General features: G+C 44.9%; 1 protein-coding gene across 1 annotated transcript in view; it reads right to left on the reverse strand.

Annotated features, from left to right (window-relative positions):
- ECPAS (Ecm29 proteasome adaptor and scaffold) overlaps positions 1-13,112 on the reverse strand; it is an 86,430-nt gene that overhangs the window by 40,238 nt on the left and 33,080 nt on the right. The window contains exons 12-19 of the mRNA XM_024215177.2: positions 9,856-9,905; positions 9,232-9,298; positions 9,010-9,132; positions 7,291-7,394; positions 6,344-6,467; positions 2,987-3,067; positions 1,997-2,228; positions 1,065-1,156 (exon numbers count right to left, since the gene is read on the reverse strand). Coding sequence (XP_024070945.2) covers positions 1,065-1,156; positions 1,997-2,228; positions 2,987-3,067; positions 6,344-6,467; positions 7,291-7,394; positions 9,010-9,132; positions 9,232-9,298; positions 9,856-9,905 — 873 coding nt within the window. The remainder of the gene's footprint in view (positions 1-1,064; positions 1,157-1,996; positions 2,229-2,986; positions 3,068-6,343; positions 6,468-7,290; positions 7,395-9,009; positions 9,133-9,231; positions 9,299-9,855; positions 9,906-13,112) is intronic.

The raw sequence follows: 13,112 nt of genomic DNA on the forward strand, positions 1-13,112 counted from the left end.
AGAAGTTGATCACTACCAGAATACTGCCAATGGAGTTATATAGCGTGATTCAAAACTTACAGCAGTATATTAGACTGCCCTCCACCTACCCACCTCAGAGAGCTGCCAGAGCAGTTCCTCTCACTGGTAGATTCTTATAGGGTGAAGTCATACCCATGAACTACCAAAGAACAGAACTACTCTGACAGAAGTGAAAGATCTGGCCCTCAGGGTATGTCTACACTGCACTAAGACACCGGCAGCTGGCCCATGTCAGGTGACTTGGGCTTGCGGGGATCTGGCTATGGGGCTGTTTAATTGCTGTGTAGATGTTTGGCTTGGCCTTTAGGTTGGGATTTGGATCCCAGGAGGGGGAGGGTTCCAGAGCCTGGGCTCCAGCGCAAGCCTGAATGTCTACACTGCAGTTAAACAGCCCTGTAGCCCAAGCCTGAGTCAGCTGTCACAGGCCAGCCACAGCTGTTTAACTGCCGTGTAGCCATACCCCTCAGAGTCTACCAATGTGAGGAACACAGGGTATGTCTACACTGCGGCTGGGAACGTGCTCTCCAGCACAAGTAGACAGACAGGCGCTAGCTCTGCTTGAGCTAGCACACTAAAAATAGCCGTGTAGCTGGAGGTAGCATGGGCAGCAGCTTGGGCTAGCTCCCTGGGTATGTACTTGAGTGGCTAGCCCGAGCCACCGCCAGTGCTAGCCCCGGCTACAATGCTAATTTTAGCCTGCGAGCTCAAGCACAGCTACCACGTGTCTATCAACCCACGCAGGGAAGCACACTCCCAGCGGCAGTATAGATGTACACTTAGTAGCATCAGTTCCTATCTAAAACTATGACTTAGCAAACATAAACCCGATCACAGAGTAATGAACTGAAAGAGAGAGAACTCTTTGAACAGTGCAAACGAAACCCGCAAAAGACATAGGAAATAAAAATGCGGCAAAAAAGAATCTCTCACTCCTCAAGAGAGTACTGATCATCTAATCAGCTACCTGGGAAATTATTAGGTCTTGAAAGGCCAGATTTTGCAAAGGTGAACAGAAAAAAAATCCACATGTGTATGCAACATACCTTTATCCAATCTATTTTGTCTGCAAATCTGGTAGCTAGTTTTTCTGGATACACCGAAACAACTTCTAGAAGACAATACATGACTGGCAAACCTAAAGAGTAATTAAAGAATCAAGTTTCGGAAAATGAAATACAATTTTTTCTATTTACAACTAATGGAAAAAACAGGCAGATAATGCTGCATCCAACAGTTTAATGCAAATTTAAAATATCTCAGATAATATGGAATGTCAAAGTCATAACTATTTCTGAGTACTCTCTCTCTTATGGATGGCAGACAGGCAAATAGTTAGTATGTGAATGCATATTTCTAGTAAACGGTTTTAAAGGTACACCAGTAGTTTGTGACGAAACTTTAAATTGCCTCCGATAGCTGATGAAGAGTGTCGTTCTACAAGGGCACAGGCACCGACTTTTGTTTTTGCCCGTGGGTGCTCCCCTCCCCTCCCCTGTGAGTGGTGGGCGGGGCCTCGGAGGGAAGAGGCGGGACAGGGGCACTGGCAGGGCCTCAGGGGGCAGGCCACAGTCCAGGCATCGGGGCACACAAAAGATTAATCCAGCCCTGTGGGTGCCGAGCACCCCCTACTTTTTTCAGTGGGTGCTTGAGCCCCGGAGCACCCATGGGGTTGGCGCCTATGTACAAGGGAACTGTTCAAGTGTGCAAAGACTGTAATAAACACTGATAATGACCTGGAAATTCTGACACCCCAACCTTGTGGCACTCTCTCTCTCCTTAACCCCTTCCACAATTGTGTGCGAGGGAATAACTCTAAACCACAAACTGGGATAGGACAGTTTGGGTTAGTTCTCATTACAACCTATGGTCACTGAAGCGAAGTTCAGGGTATTGAGTATGCTTGGCCAACGCTCATTCATAAGTTATAGAAAGAGCTTTTCTTCTTTCCTCAGCACCATGGCCTATGGTTCCTCACCTCCAACCCCAGACAACAGCTGCTGAAGAAGGCCAATATAGATTTGCACTGGGTTGGTTTCTCCACTTTTTGAGGAAGATGACGATGAGGAGGAAGATATGAAGTTGCCAGACAGGAGGTTTCTGATATAACGGCCAATTGCTGGAGCATGGTCTTGCATGTCAGCTAAGTTCTGAGAGGATGGCACCACACCTGCGCTATGCGCAAGACACATTCGCAGGTACAGGACTATCTAAACAGAGAAGAGAACAAGGTAGGGTTAAAGGTATTTCACAGGGAAACAGGAGTCAGATCCAGCAGACCCCCCCCGGCCGTCAGCCCCTCTAGGGGGTGCAACCAAAAATGGTAACTCAAAGGGGGTGCTCAGCTCAAAAAAGTTTGAAAACTGCTGGATTAAGTCATACGGGTCAAATACAAAGGTGCTTCTAAACTGGAGTAACTTGCATCTTTTCTCAGCCAGTTCAGTATGTAAGTTACACCAATTTAGCGTCCCTTAGCCCACGTTGTGTAAGTAACACATCACCTCTGAATTTGGTTCATTGAGACTAAGGCTCATCATTGACATCAGGACCACCCTACCTGCTACCAAGCTATATGAGCAATGTCTCGGGGGTGCAGTATCTTCTGCCTTTGATTTCCCACTGTTGGGGGAGGGGGGAAAGACCGTCAGTGCCTTCTTTTGTGAGGTTAGGATGCCAGGTGTGTGCAAGGAGGCATGGTCAACACATCCTCCTCAGAAAACCATCCCTTAACCATGACACACTAACTACTGAGCTACCTCAAATCTCCCTTTTTAGGGAAGATTATTGAGGAGGTTGTGGCAAAGTCAGTCAGGTAAACTCCCCAGAATTCCTTAAAGAACTGAACCGAGATTGCCTGAGTCCCAAGTCAGTGCCTGACATCCTATCACCACTGTTCTCCCAGTGTCCCATAGGTTAAATAATGACATGTAAGAATGTATCACTATTGCCGTGAGACAGACACAATTACCTCTCCAAACGTAGCAGGATTGAAAGGCAGGACTGCAGTTCCGGTCATGTATTTAGCAGGAGTTTTCATTCGGTGAGAGGCCTAAACAAACAAACACATATATTTAGCAGGGGTACACGCCAGGCTGTAAATGGCGCACATACTTAGTAATAATCTTTTCTGCTGCAACTAATTGTACCACTATCTTCCACTCAGCAAATGTAATTATAAACAAAACACTGTGCATTTGCATAATGCAGCTAACCAGAAGATCTCAAAAGTGCGTTAGAATCATTAATTAAGGCTCACAACTAGAGCTGGAATTTCCTTCCACAGGAAAACCTAGAAACTTCAAAAAAAATTATTAAAAAAAAAAACCCAACACATTTCAAAAATTTCAAACCAAATTCCAAAAAAGCTTCCAAGCTTGGAGACTGCCAGCTCAGGCTAGCAAGAAGCCAGGAAGCTTAGGAACCAGCAGGAAACCAGCCTGGTTTCCCCTGGAAACTCATCAAAATCAACACATTCCCACAGATTCTTTCAGTTCTGACAAATCAACATCTTCCAAGAGTAAAAGGTTCCGTCAGACAAGCTTCCAACCAGCCCTACTTTCAGCACCCCAATAAGGTCGGCAGATATTAGTTTATCAGCATGTACGATGACTCTAGGCCTGGATTCAACAACTGTGGAATCAATTATGTCCACAAATTCTTTGCTTAATTGGGGCCCTAATGAGGCACAGACAGCTTAAGCAAGCGTCCAAAGTCAAATGAGTGGAAGACTTTGGATCAGAGCCCATTACTCCAGGCTCTCGAAACACTGGATCTTACTCCTCCTTTAAATTTAGTTCTCTAGACTTTGAAGACAAGAGTTAAGCTCATTTATGTAGGGAAGTCATTTTGCACACTGATCATGGCCGTAAAGTGTTCTTATATGGACCAGCTCCACCACATATTTATTATTCACCACTTGCATATGAAAAACAAACACTTAAAGTGTCTCAGCAAAGGGGAAAAATTAGTCTTGTATCCTTTGATGCTTCTGTTAAAAAAAAAAAGACCCGAATAATGGTGGGGGTGTGGACAGGGGGTTCTCCTGTTTGTTTTTCACACTAGAAATTCAGGTCATATCAAAGCTGAAGGACTCTGCGATCCCGAGTGAAGTGGTGACATCACGAGAGCCAAGAGAACAAAAAAGGGAACTGAAAGGGAAAGGGATTTTTAGTCACATTGATGAAAATTCTGGGGGGTTTCTGAACACCTATTTAACTGGAACGACTCCTATTTTGGATAAAGGAAGATTTTGCTAGAGATTCAACACCATCTCCCCTCAGTTCAATGACATTTGCTGAGGATGCAAAGTTGGGGGGTATTATCCATACAGAGGCGGATCGGAATATTATACAGCAGGACCTTGAAGACTGGAGAAACAGAAATGGGATGAAATTCAATAGCACAGAGTGCTTAGTGTCTAATAAGAATTTCTGCTACAAGCTGGTGGTTCATTCGTTGGAAGTGACAGAGGAGGAGAGTGACCTAGGTGTACTGGTCAATTACAGGATAACTATGCGCAACCAATGTGATGCAGCTATGAAAAAGGCAAATGGGATTCTAGGATGTATCAGGAGAGGCATTTCCAGTGGGGATAGGGAAGCAATAATGCCATTGTACAAGGCACTGGTAGGACCTCACTTGGAATACAGGGTACAATTTTGTTCACCCATGTTCAAGAAAGATGAATTCAAACGGGAACAGGTGCAGAGAAGAGCAAGTAGAATGATCACGGCCAATGAAGGACCTATCTTATGAGATGAGACTGGAAGAGTTCGGCTTGTTTAGCTTAGCAAACAGTGCTGAGAGGGGATATGACTGCTCTCTAAAAATACATCAGGGAGAGTGAAGAGCTATTTAAGCTAAAGGACAATGCTGATACAAGAACAAATGTGTATAAACCAGCCATGAATTTATCTATGTGCCTAAATCTCATGCTTCAGGACTTCAGCCAGTTACCTGCAGGGGATCAGGAAGGAATTTTCCTTCAATGCATTCTGGGTTTATTTTAATCTCCCTCCTCTGAAGCATCACAGCTGGCCAGGGTTGGAGATGAGCCACTGGACAGGATGGGCCAGGGCTCTGAGGTTGCACCGAGCATTCTCTCTCTCTCAGGTACCTGGCTAACTGGTTCTTGCTTAGATGCTCAGGGTCTGATCATCATCTGTGGGGTCAAGAAGGAATTTCCCCCAGGTTGAACTGGCAGTGACCTTAGGGGTTTTCGCCTTCTTCTGCAGCACAGAGTGCAGGTCACTTGCCGGAATTATCTGGATACATCCCAATCATTTTCCTGCCATTACAGGGACCTTGGGCACTAGCGCACCTCAGTCCCTCCCATGCTCTGCCTGGGGCACATAATATAGATTCGTTTCCTATGGGCTGCAATAGTTTTGTCTAATTCCATTTGTTGGGTTCAGTGTGCTGGCGTTAGTGGCCTGCGGTATGCAGAAGGTCAGACTAGATGACCTGGTGGTCCCTTCTGGCCTTAAACTCTATGACTATGACATTGAAGTGTCAGCTGTCACAAACATCCCTGAGACCTTCCAGAAGTCCTGCTATAAAGGCAGTTAAGTCCCAGTTTGACATCCCTGATATTCCTAAGGAAGAAAAAAACATGCAGAAAAAAACCCTTTTAAAACAAAAGTCATTTCAGACTTTATACTTCATAAGAAAAGCGAAGAAGGGCACAAGCCCATTATTTAAATCCGTACAGGTCACCTTTAAGTGCATACGGAGGGGAACAAACTGCTAGAGCAGCATGTCATGTCAGGCCCTGGGGCATCTCCCACTGTAGGACTCATGACATGTCACTCACACAGTCAGTATTTTCATTTTTCCACTGAGTTACTATGAAGAGGATTAATTAAGCCTTTGAGTTAATAGCAACCTCCTTCATTTGTTCCATTTTCTCTCTCCATATATTGCAACGCTTTTATGTGCTGTACAATATATTCCTCCCTTTCTCTGGGTCAGCCAACACATGGTCTTTGTTCCTTTAAGAATGGTTTGTGTGAAGTCACTGCTTGTGTAAGGTGCTGGATGACCGGCCCTGGAGATTGAACTCCCCCCACACAACTGATTCAACACAAGCAGCAGTGCAAGCTTTCCCCGCTGACCTAAGGGTGGTTATTTCAAAGGACAAGTTTCCATAGCCCTACTTAACCCTCAGTTTCTTTGCCAAGGGTGCCAGTAATGGTGCCTATTGGGACCAACTGAGAGGGAGGTTCTTGCGATCTCAAATCTGCTCTTTCCTCAAACTTCAGCTAACACCACTGCCTTGGGGGTAAAAAAGCCTGCAATCATTACAAGTCTTGCCGCAGTGCTGTACCTTGTCTTGAATGTAATGGACCATTTCTGGGAAGGAAGGCATCTGTTTACCAGCACTCTCCTTTTCATTTTTACCAGGAAACATTCTCAGTACGCGCTGGGCTTCTCCATGCACCTCCTCTCGTCTTTCAAGGGGAAAAATGAGAAAGGAAAGTCATTTGCACACGAGCACAGAGCGAATGTTATTTAACAAACAACAAGTGCATTTCTTGGGGAGAGAGAGGGCTTTTAAGGAAAGAAGCTTTTTTAAACACTCCAGAGAAAGAAGCTTTTTTAAACACTCCAGAGAACCAGCTGCAGGTTACAGAAAATAAACAGCTTTTTGATTCTGGAAGAAAGGAGATTGGATGATAAGAGACTTTCTTGGCTTACATATCACAGTGTTCTCAATCTATCCAGCACCATCCCCATCTTACCAGGCTAGCATCTTAACCAAGCTATACAAACTGCCTTCAGTTTCCAGTCTTTCTACTCCCCCACCCTAGAAGTTTTGTTTTCCTCTCTTCACCTCTTCTTTTTCACCATTTTATGGCCCTGCCCTTAGCTGACCCATTGCCAGTCCTCTCACGAAGTGCTTATCTGAACCAGCAGTTCCCTGGGCATCACTAACCCAATGCCGTGCAAGACACGTTAGCTGCAACTGATTTACTTAGCTTGATTTAATTATATGATGGTGTGGTAAATCAAAGCTTGAGCACTTCAAGTTTTGACATTGTCAGTCCATCCTTACCCCACTTTGTTTTTCTGGTTTAAACTAAAAGACAAAAGTACCCTGTGAAAGATTTTGATTTCTCTTCTTCCTCCCTAGCTTGCCAAGATAAGGCAGAGCTTCAGGTCTCTGCAAGTCTGCCATTACTGCTACAACACAATGGCCAATTTCCAAACAACTGCATTGAATTTTTTATTTATTTTAACCCAGATGCAAAGTTAACACCTCCTGAAACTTACGGATCTCCTGCAGCTAAAAGCAGTAAGTATCTGGAAGGGATGTGATCTGAAGGGAACACTGTGCTTGCAAATTTCACGGCCACCTGACGCACTTGGACTTCAGGCTTAAAAAAAAAAAAAGTCCTCATTAGCCCATCACAACAAAAAGCTTTTTAAACAAAGGCAATTGCATGAAAGAAAAACCTTAAGATGAACCTAAACAGTTGTTTCAACAATAAAAAAAAGTTTACTTCAGTTGGAGAAGGAAATAATTGTTTTGCCCCTACAAGTTATGGATCCAGACAAATTAGACGTATGTGTCTGTACAGTATCGCCACAGTGGGTCTTGATCTTGGTTGGGGCCTCTAGTTTCTACTATAATGCAAACAAAAATTTGCAGCCAAAACAAAGGATTTCCATGTGGTGTGCGTGCAAACAGATATCTCAATCGTCTTCACTTTAGATCTGACCCAATTAAGGCAAAAGTAATTATGGAGGTGCAAGGAAACATGGAAGTGCATTTGGAAACATATCTAGTCATAGCAACCACTGTAAACGTAATTAGCAACATCCTTTTTCACAGACATTTTGTGACAATTCCTATGGAAAACAGTGGCTGTACTTGGGATTTAAAAATTTTCTTCAAGATCAGAAGAGGTCAGAATACTTCCTTCTACTGTGTTACACACCGTTCTGTGTTACTTCTGCCCCAGAGGGACAAACACAGTCCTGTGACGTTTCCAATCCTAAACTGGTACCGAAGTGAAGAGAACACAACACTGAAGTAGCTACTTAAATGAACACCGAAAAGGCTGTTGTACTTGAAATTGACCAGCCTTAACAGTATTCTTATCTGGTACACTACTGTGTCTCAACCCCTGCTCGGGCAATTCAAGGCCACCTCTCTAAACCAATTCTTGGTGCAGCAAGACACAGAAAAAACACCACCAGTTTTTGCAGTAAGCACAGCGTGAATAGTTAAATGTGTAATTACACACACACACACTATTAGGAATCATGGGCCACGATCTCAAACCCTTAATCATCTCAGCAGTTATAAAACAAGAATTTGCAGGATTAGACCATAATAAATAGAACAGTAGCCAGAGATGAAAAAAAGAACTATTCGCTGAGTGAGTCCCAGCCTCTCTACAAGGTCTGGATAGAATCTCCAGAGGTAGGACAGACTCTTTCTTAAAAGAATACTGTCTTGAGGCCCAGCTATCTAGAATTGCAAGGGCAAAACTGTCATGCATTTGTACACCTAGTTTTGCACAGGTAAATGTGTATGTCACAGGAAAGGCATGCACAACTATCCATACAATTGCAGAACCTCCAGGTGCATATTAGCTGCACTACTAGCAATTCTGAAAAAGACAGGCCTGGATACAGGGAAATTTTGAAGAAAAAGAAAGGTGCACGGATATCATTATTCCAGTCACTAGAACATTTTCAAATCATTTCACTTCATGACATGGAAAGCCTCTGCATAGATGTAACAGTACAAGGAAAATGGAAGAGCGGAACATCTCTAACAAAACATAGTGGAGACAGTGTTAGAGATTAGAGCTGAGTGAATCATTGATTTTTTCGTTCGTTTCATGCCAAAAAACAGAATTTGGGTGGGGGAGGGGAGGGAGTTCCTTGATGAAATTAAAAACAGAAAAAAAAAGAGTATTTGGGTCATACCACGCGGATCTCTCTTCTTTTAAAAAATGATATTTATCTCTAATAAAATACCTTTATTAGGTATGAAGCCACAAGAGCCTCCATAAGCGTACGCTGTGCTCCTTCCAAACTACTATATGCTCCAACCATCATAGACAAGGCCTCCTGAATAGCAAGTCTGGTATCGGGCTCTTCCTGCAATATGAAAACAAGAGGATTCATTACTCTCCAATCTGTCCCCCCAAACAGAGCATTAAAATAATGACCTTCTCCCAAACCCATGTTATCACCTACCTTGCACAAAGCTTCAAAAAACTGCTGGACAAGAGCTATGTCCTTGGTAAACAGCTGAGGCATTCGACTGGAATAGAATCATTTGAGTAGGTTTTTTAAAAAGAATTTGAGAGCAAAACCATATCCATACTCTGCATTTAACTTCCCTCGTCTCTTTGCAACTCATCTCTACCTCCAACCATAACCTCCACCACTGGGCAATTATTCCCATTAACAACCACTCAGCGTGGCTCAGAAATCAAGACATTCTATGAAACAGCCAATTTGATAACCAGTTTGGAGGGTCCACTTTTGAACACACAGCTCACGGAGTTCATGCGTGCTAACCTCCGCTAAAAATCATAAATTAACAAACCCGCAGCAATCTAGAGAAGAGAACCATTATTAGATCCTCTCTGCATGCTTCCATGAACGACCATCAGTCATTCCTAGCAGAACGATCCACCACCACCATGTTTCATTTTACAGATGCAGAGATGACAAAAGACAGTGCTTCTCTACACACTGTGCTCTGTTGCAAATGGCCATCTGGCACGACACTAACTCGCCTGCCTGCTGACAGAGTTACAAATTGCTTTGGAAAAAATTTCTGACATCCCATTACTTAAAATGCGCTTTAGTTACCTGGACAGTTTTCCAACAGCTGAATAGGCCATTGACAGCAGTTTGGGGTCCTTGAATTATAAAACAATGAAAAGCCAAGTCAGCAGAGAGAGCCAGGAGAGAGAGAGAGAGAGAGAGAGAGAGAGAGAGAGAGAGACACACACACACACACACACACATACCTATCCCTTACAATTATGCCATTACTTTATATCCTGTCTCCTCACCTGGGAAACATAGAGCCCCAGAAAATAATCAAATCCCAGAGCAAAGCACCTTGTAAACGAAGAACAGATGCAGTACGTTCTTCCCACAAAAACAGAAAATTACGCCAAAAAAGCTGCCTTTATCTTTCAAGAAAGAAAAACTGCTGGGATTTGCTAGGTATGTGAAATGGCCAGCAAGTGACACACACCTTCCACTGACCCCAACCAACTTCCAGCAGAGCCTGTCACCCGTCACACAACAGTGTCAGGGTCCCCGGGCTAACAATTATTTAAAAACTCTTTGCTCCGGTAGCACCCATCCAACCACTTAAATGCACCCCCACCACACCCTTCGTAAGGAAAGTAAAGGCCCACCCCACTCATATCAGTACACCTCATCTGACAGCCTTATTGGAGTCACTTATTGGGACAATCTGCACTAGGAAGGGGTTTGCATGATCAGGCACTGGTAACGTGCTTTAGAAAAGTTTGCTTTATGAAATGACACTGGGAAAACCTGCATCGTGTTTTGGGCCAGAGTATGACACCCTTAGTTATGGCTGGTAGTACCTGTTGAAATGATACCATCCCAACCGTACCCTACCCCGCCTTGGGTCCCACTGACTTCACATGGAGGAAGGTATTACTCAGGGAATGGCTAGACGAACAGCTAGTGTGTGGCAAGCTTGGGTGTCAATCAAACTCGCCTGCTGTGCAATAACTGGCCATGTGGACCCTGCTGCCGCGCACTAGCTGTCCGTCTAGCCGTTAGACGGAAAGCAGTTAGTGTGGGGTAGATTTACACCCGTTTGCCGCGCACTGCGTGTTCACCTACACAAGCCCTCAGCCTGAGTTAGGGCATCGCAATCAGGCCCGTGCAGCGCCTAGCACGAAGGGGTCTAGGTCCATGACTGCGACTCCCAGGTGCTATCACAATAATCGCTGCGTGGCTACCCTGGCCCATCACCACTGACTGGAACTGCCGCACTATGGTTCACGGACACTCCACAAACACTATCAATGCACCTGACACAAGGGAGAGAGATTTAAATTATACATCCAGCATTTACTGGCAACCCTCCTATCCTTTCTGTTTTCTCCTTGCTTTAGGTAATGAGCATCTAATGCAGTTTTCTTTTGTTTACCAAACTCCCTCATGTCTCAGCAACATTAACATTCCTACATCCCCTCACCTACTCCTCTCACTGCCTCCCTGCCCTACTGCCTTGTTATTTTCCTGTCCTCACCACCTCCTCCCTCCTCTCCTCTCATCTGGGAGGCTTTTGGCATTTAAATTGGTAGTTAACAAAAACACCCCTGAATCAGGAGGTTCTTAAATGTGTCTGGCTCAACTTCGCTTGTTATCAAAACAAAAAAAATCTGTAAAAGGCAGCAAAGTGGTCTACCCAATGCAACCAGTCCTCCAGCCTGCGGACCACGCTCTACTCTGCAGCTCTTTATTTTTCAAACCCTGCCGGCGCACAGCCTCAGTTTTCCCTTTGCAATCTCAACCCAGAGAGGAGCAAGATGTTGCTGATGCAAAATGGAGAAGCATCCAGAGGACCTGACAGAAGCAGTTTCCGCACCCTCCGTTGGCAAGAGATGGACATACCCTTGCAACGTGGTCTACAATCTAAATTTGGCCCCTTGGCTGCTCCTGGGAGGTAAGCTACAATCGTGGCTACGTGCAGTCTTCTGCCTTTGTTAGGGCAGACGGTTGGAACTTATCCCTCCAATGCAGACTGCACACACTGACCAATGCTTTGTATTAAGCGATTGTCTATTTCTGTATTAAGCTATTGCAATGCACTCTGCTTGGGACTACGCCTGAAGACCACTACATGGAAGTTTCATCAGGCAGTGAATGACATCAAGGTCATACTTAAAGTTATACATGTGCTTAAGTACCTCCCCGGATCTGGGCATGAGAGAATAAAGTCCCAATCCTGCAAACACTTACACATGTGCTAACTTCAAGTACACCTCTACCTCGATATAACGCTGTCCTCAGAAGCCAAAAAAATCTCACCGTGTTATATCGCGGTGAAACCGCGTTATATCGAACTTGATTTGATCCGCCGGAGCGCGCAGCCCCGCCCCCTAAGAGCATTGCTTTACCGCATTATATCGGGATAGAAGTGTACATGAATAGTGCCATGGAAATCTTGCAATCAACAGGACTACTCACATGCATGTGCATAAGTGTTTGCAAGACTGGGAGCCAAATGGCTTGCCAAAGGTCACACAGGAAATTTATGGAAGAGTGGGGAATTTAGTCCAGGCCTCTTGGATCCCAGTTCAGTACCATGAGATCACCTTTCCTCTCTCTGGCCTATCTGCTGAAAATATTTCCTTATACATTCTTTTAAAATAAACATCATGCAAGAGCAATGAGGTATAAGAATCAGATCAGTTCAAATCAGACCAAATCATTTTTTTTCTTTTTTATAAATCTAAACAAATAAATCCTTGCAGTGCTGTTGTAGCCGTGTTGATCCCAGGATATTAGAGAGACATGGTGGGTGAGGTCAGAGCCATTCCTTGGGTAGGGCGAATCGGGGCGACCACCCCAGGCCTCGCGCTTCAAGGGTCCCCGTGCTTTGATAAAATCGGGACTGTCACGATATTCAGCCCTTTGGCCTGTGTCCCGACCGATTTAAGACCAGGATGCCATTTGTCCCGATATTCAGGTGAGGCAGGAGGGCGAGCGGGGTGAGGAGGCAAGCAGCAGGTGGGGGGAAAGGCAAGCAGTCGCCTAGTGGACAGTGAGGAGATGAGCGGGGAGGGGGATTTGTCCCGGGCCCCACACCCCCCTAGGGATGGCCCTGGGTGAGGTAATACCTTCAGCAAAAGTTGGTCCAATAAAAGGTATTGGACCAACTTTTGCTGAAGGTATTACCTCACCACATTGTCTCTCTAAGGGTATGTCTACACTACCTGCTGGATTGGCGGGCAGCGATCGATCCAGCGGGGACTGATTTATCGCATCTAGTCTAGACGTGATAAATTGACCCCCGAGCCCTCTCCTGTCGACTCATGTACTCCAGCACCGCGAGAGCAGAGTCGACAGGG

The sequence above is a fragment of the Terrapene carolina genome, unplaced genomic scaffold (assembly GCF_002925995.2).
Source record: "Terrapene carolina triunguis isolate 2854851 unplaced genomic scaffold, T_m_triunguis-2.0 Scaffold35098, whole genome shotgun sequence".
Classification (NCBI taxonomy): domain Eukaryota; kingdom Metazoa; phylum Chordata; order Testudines; family Emydidae; genus Terrapene; species Terrapene triunguis.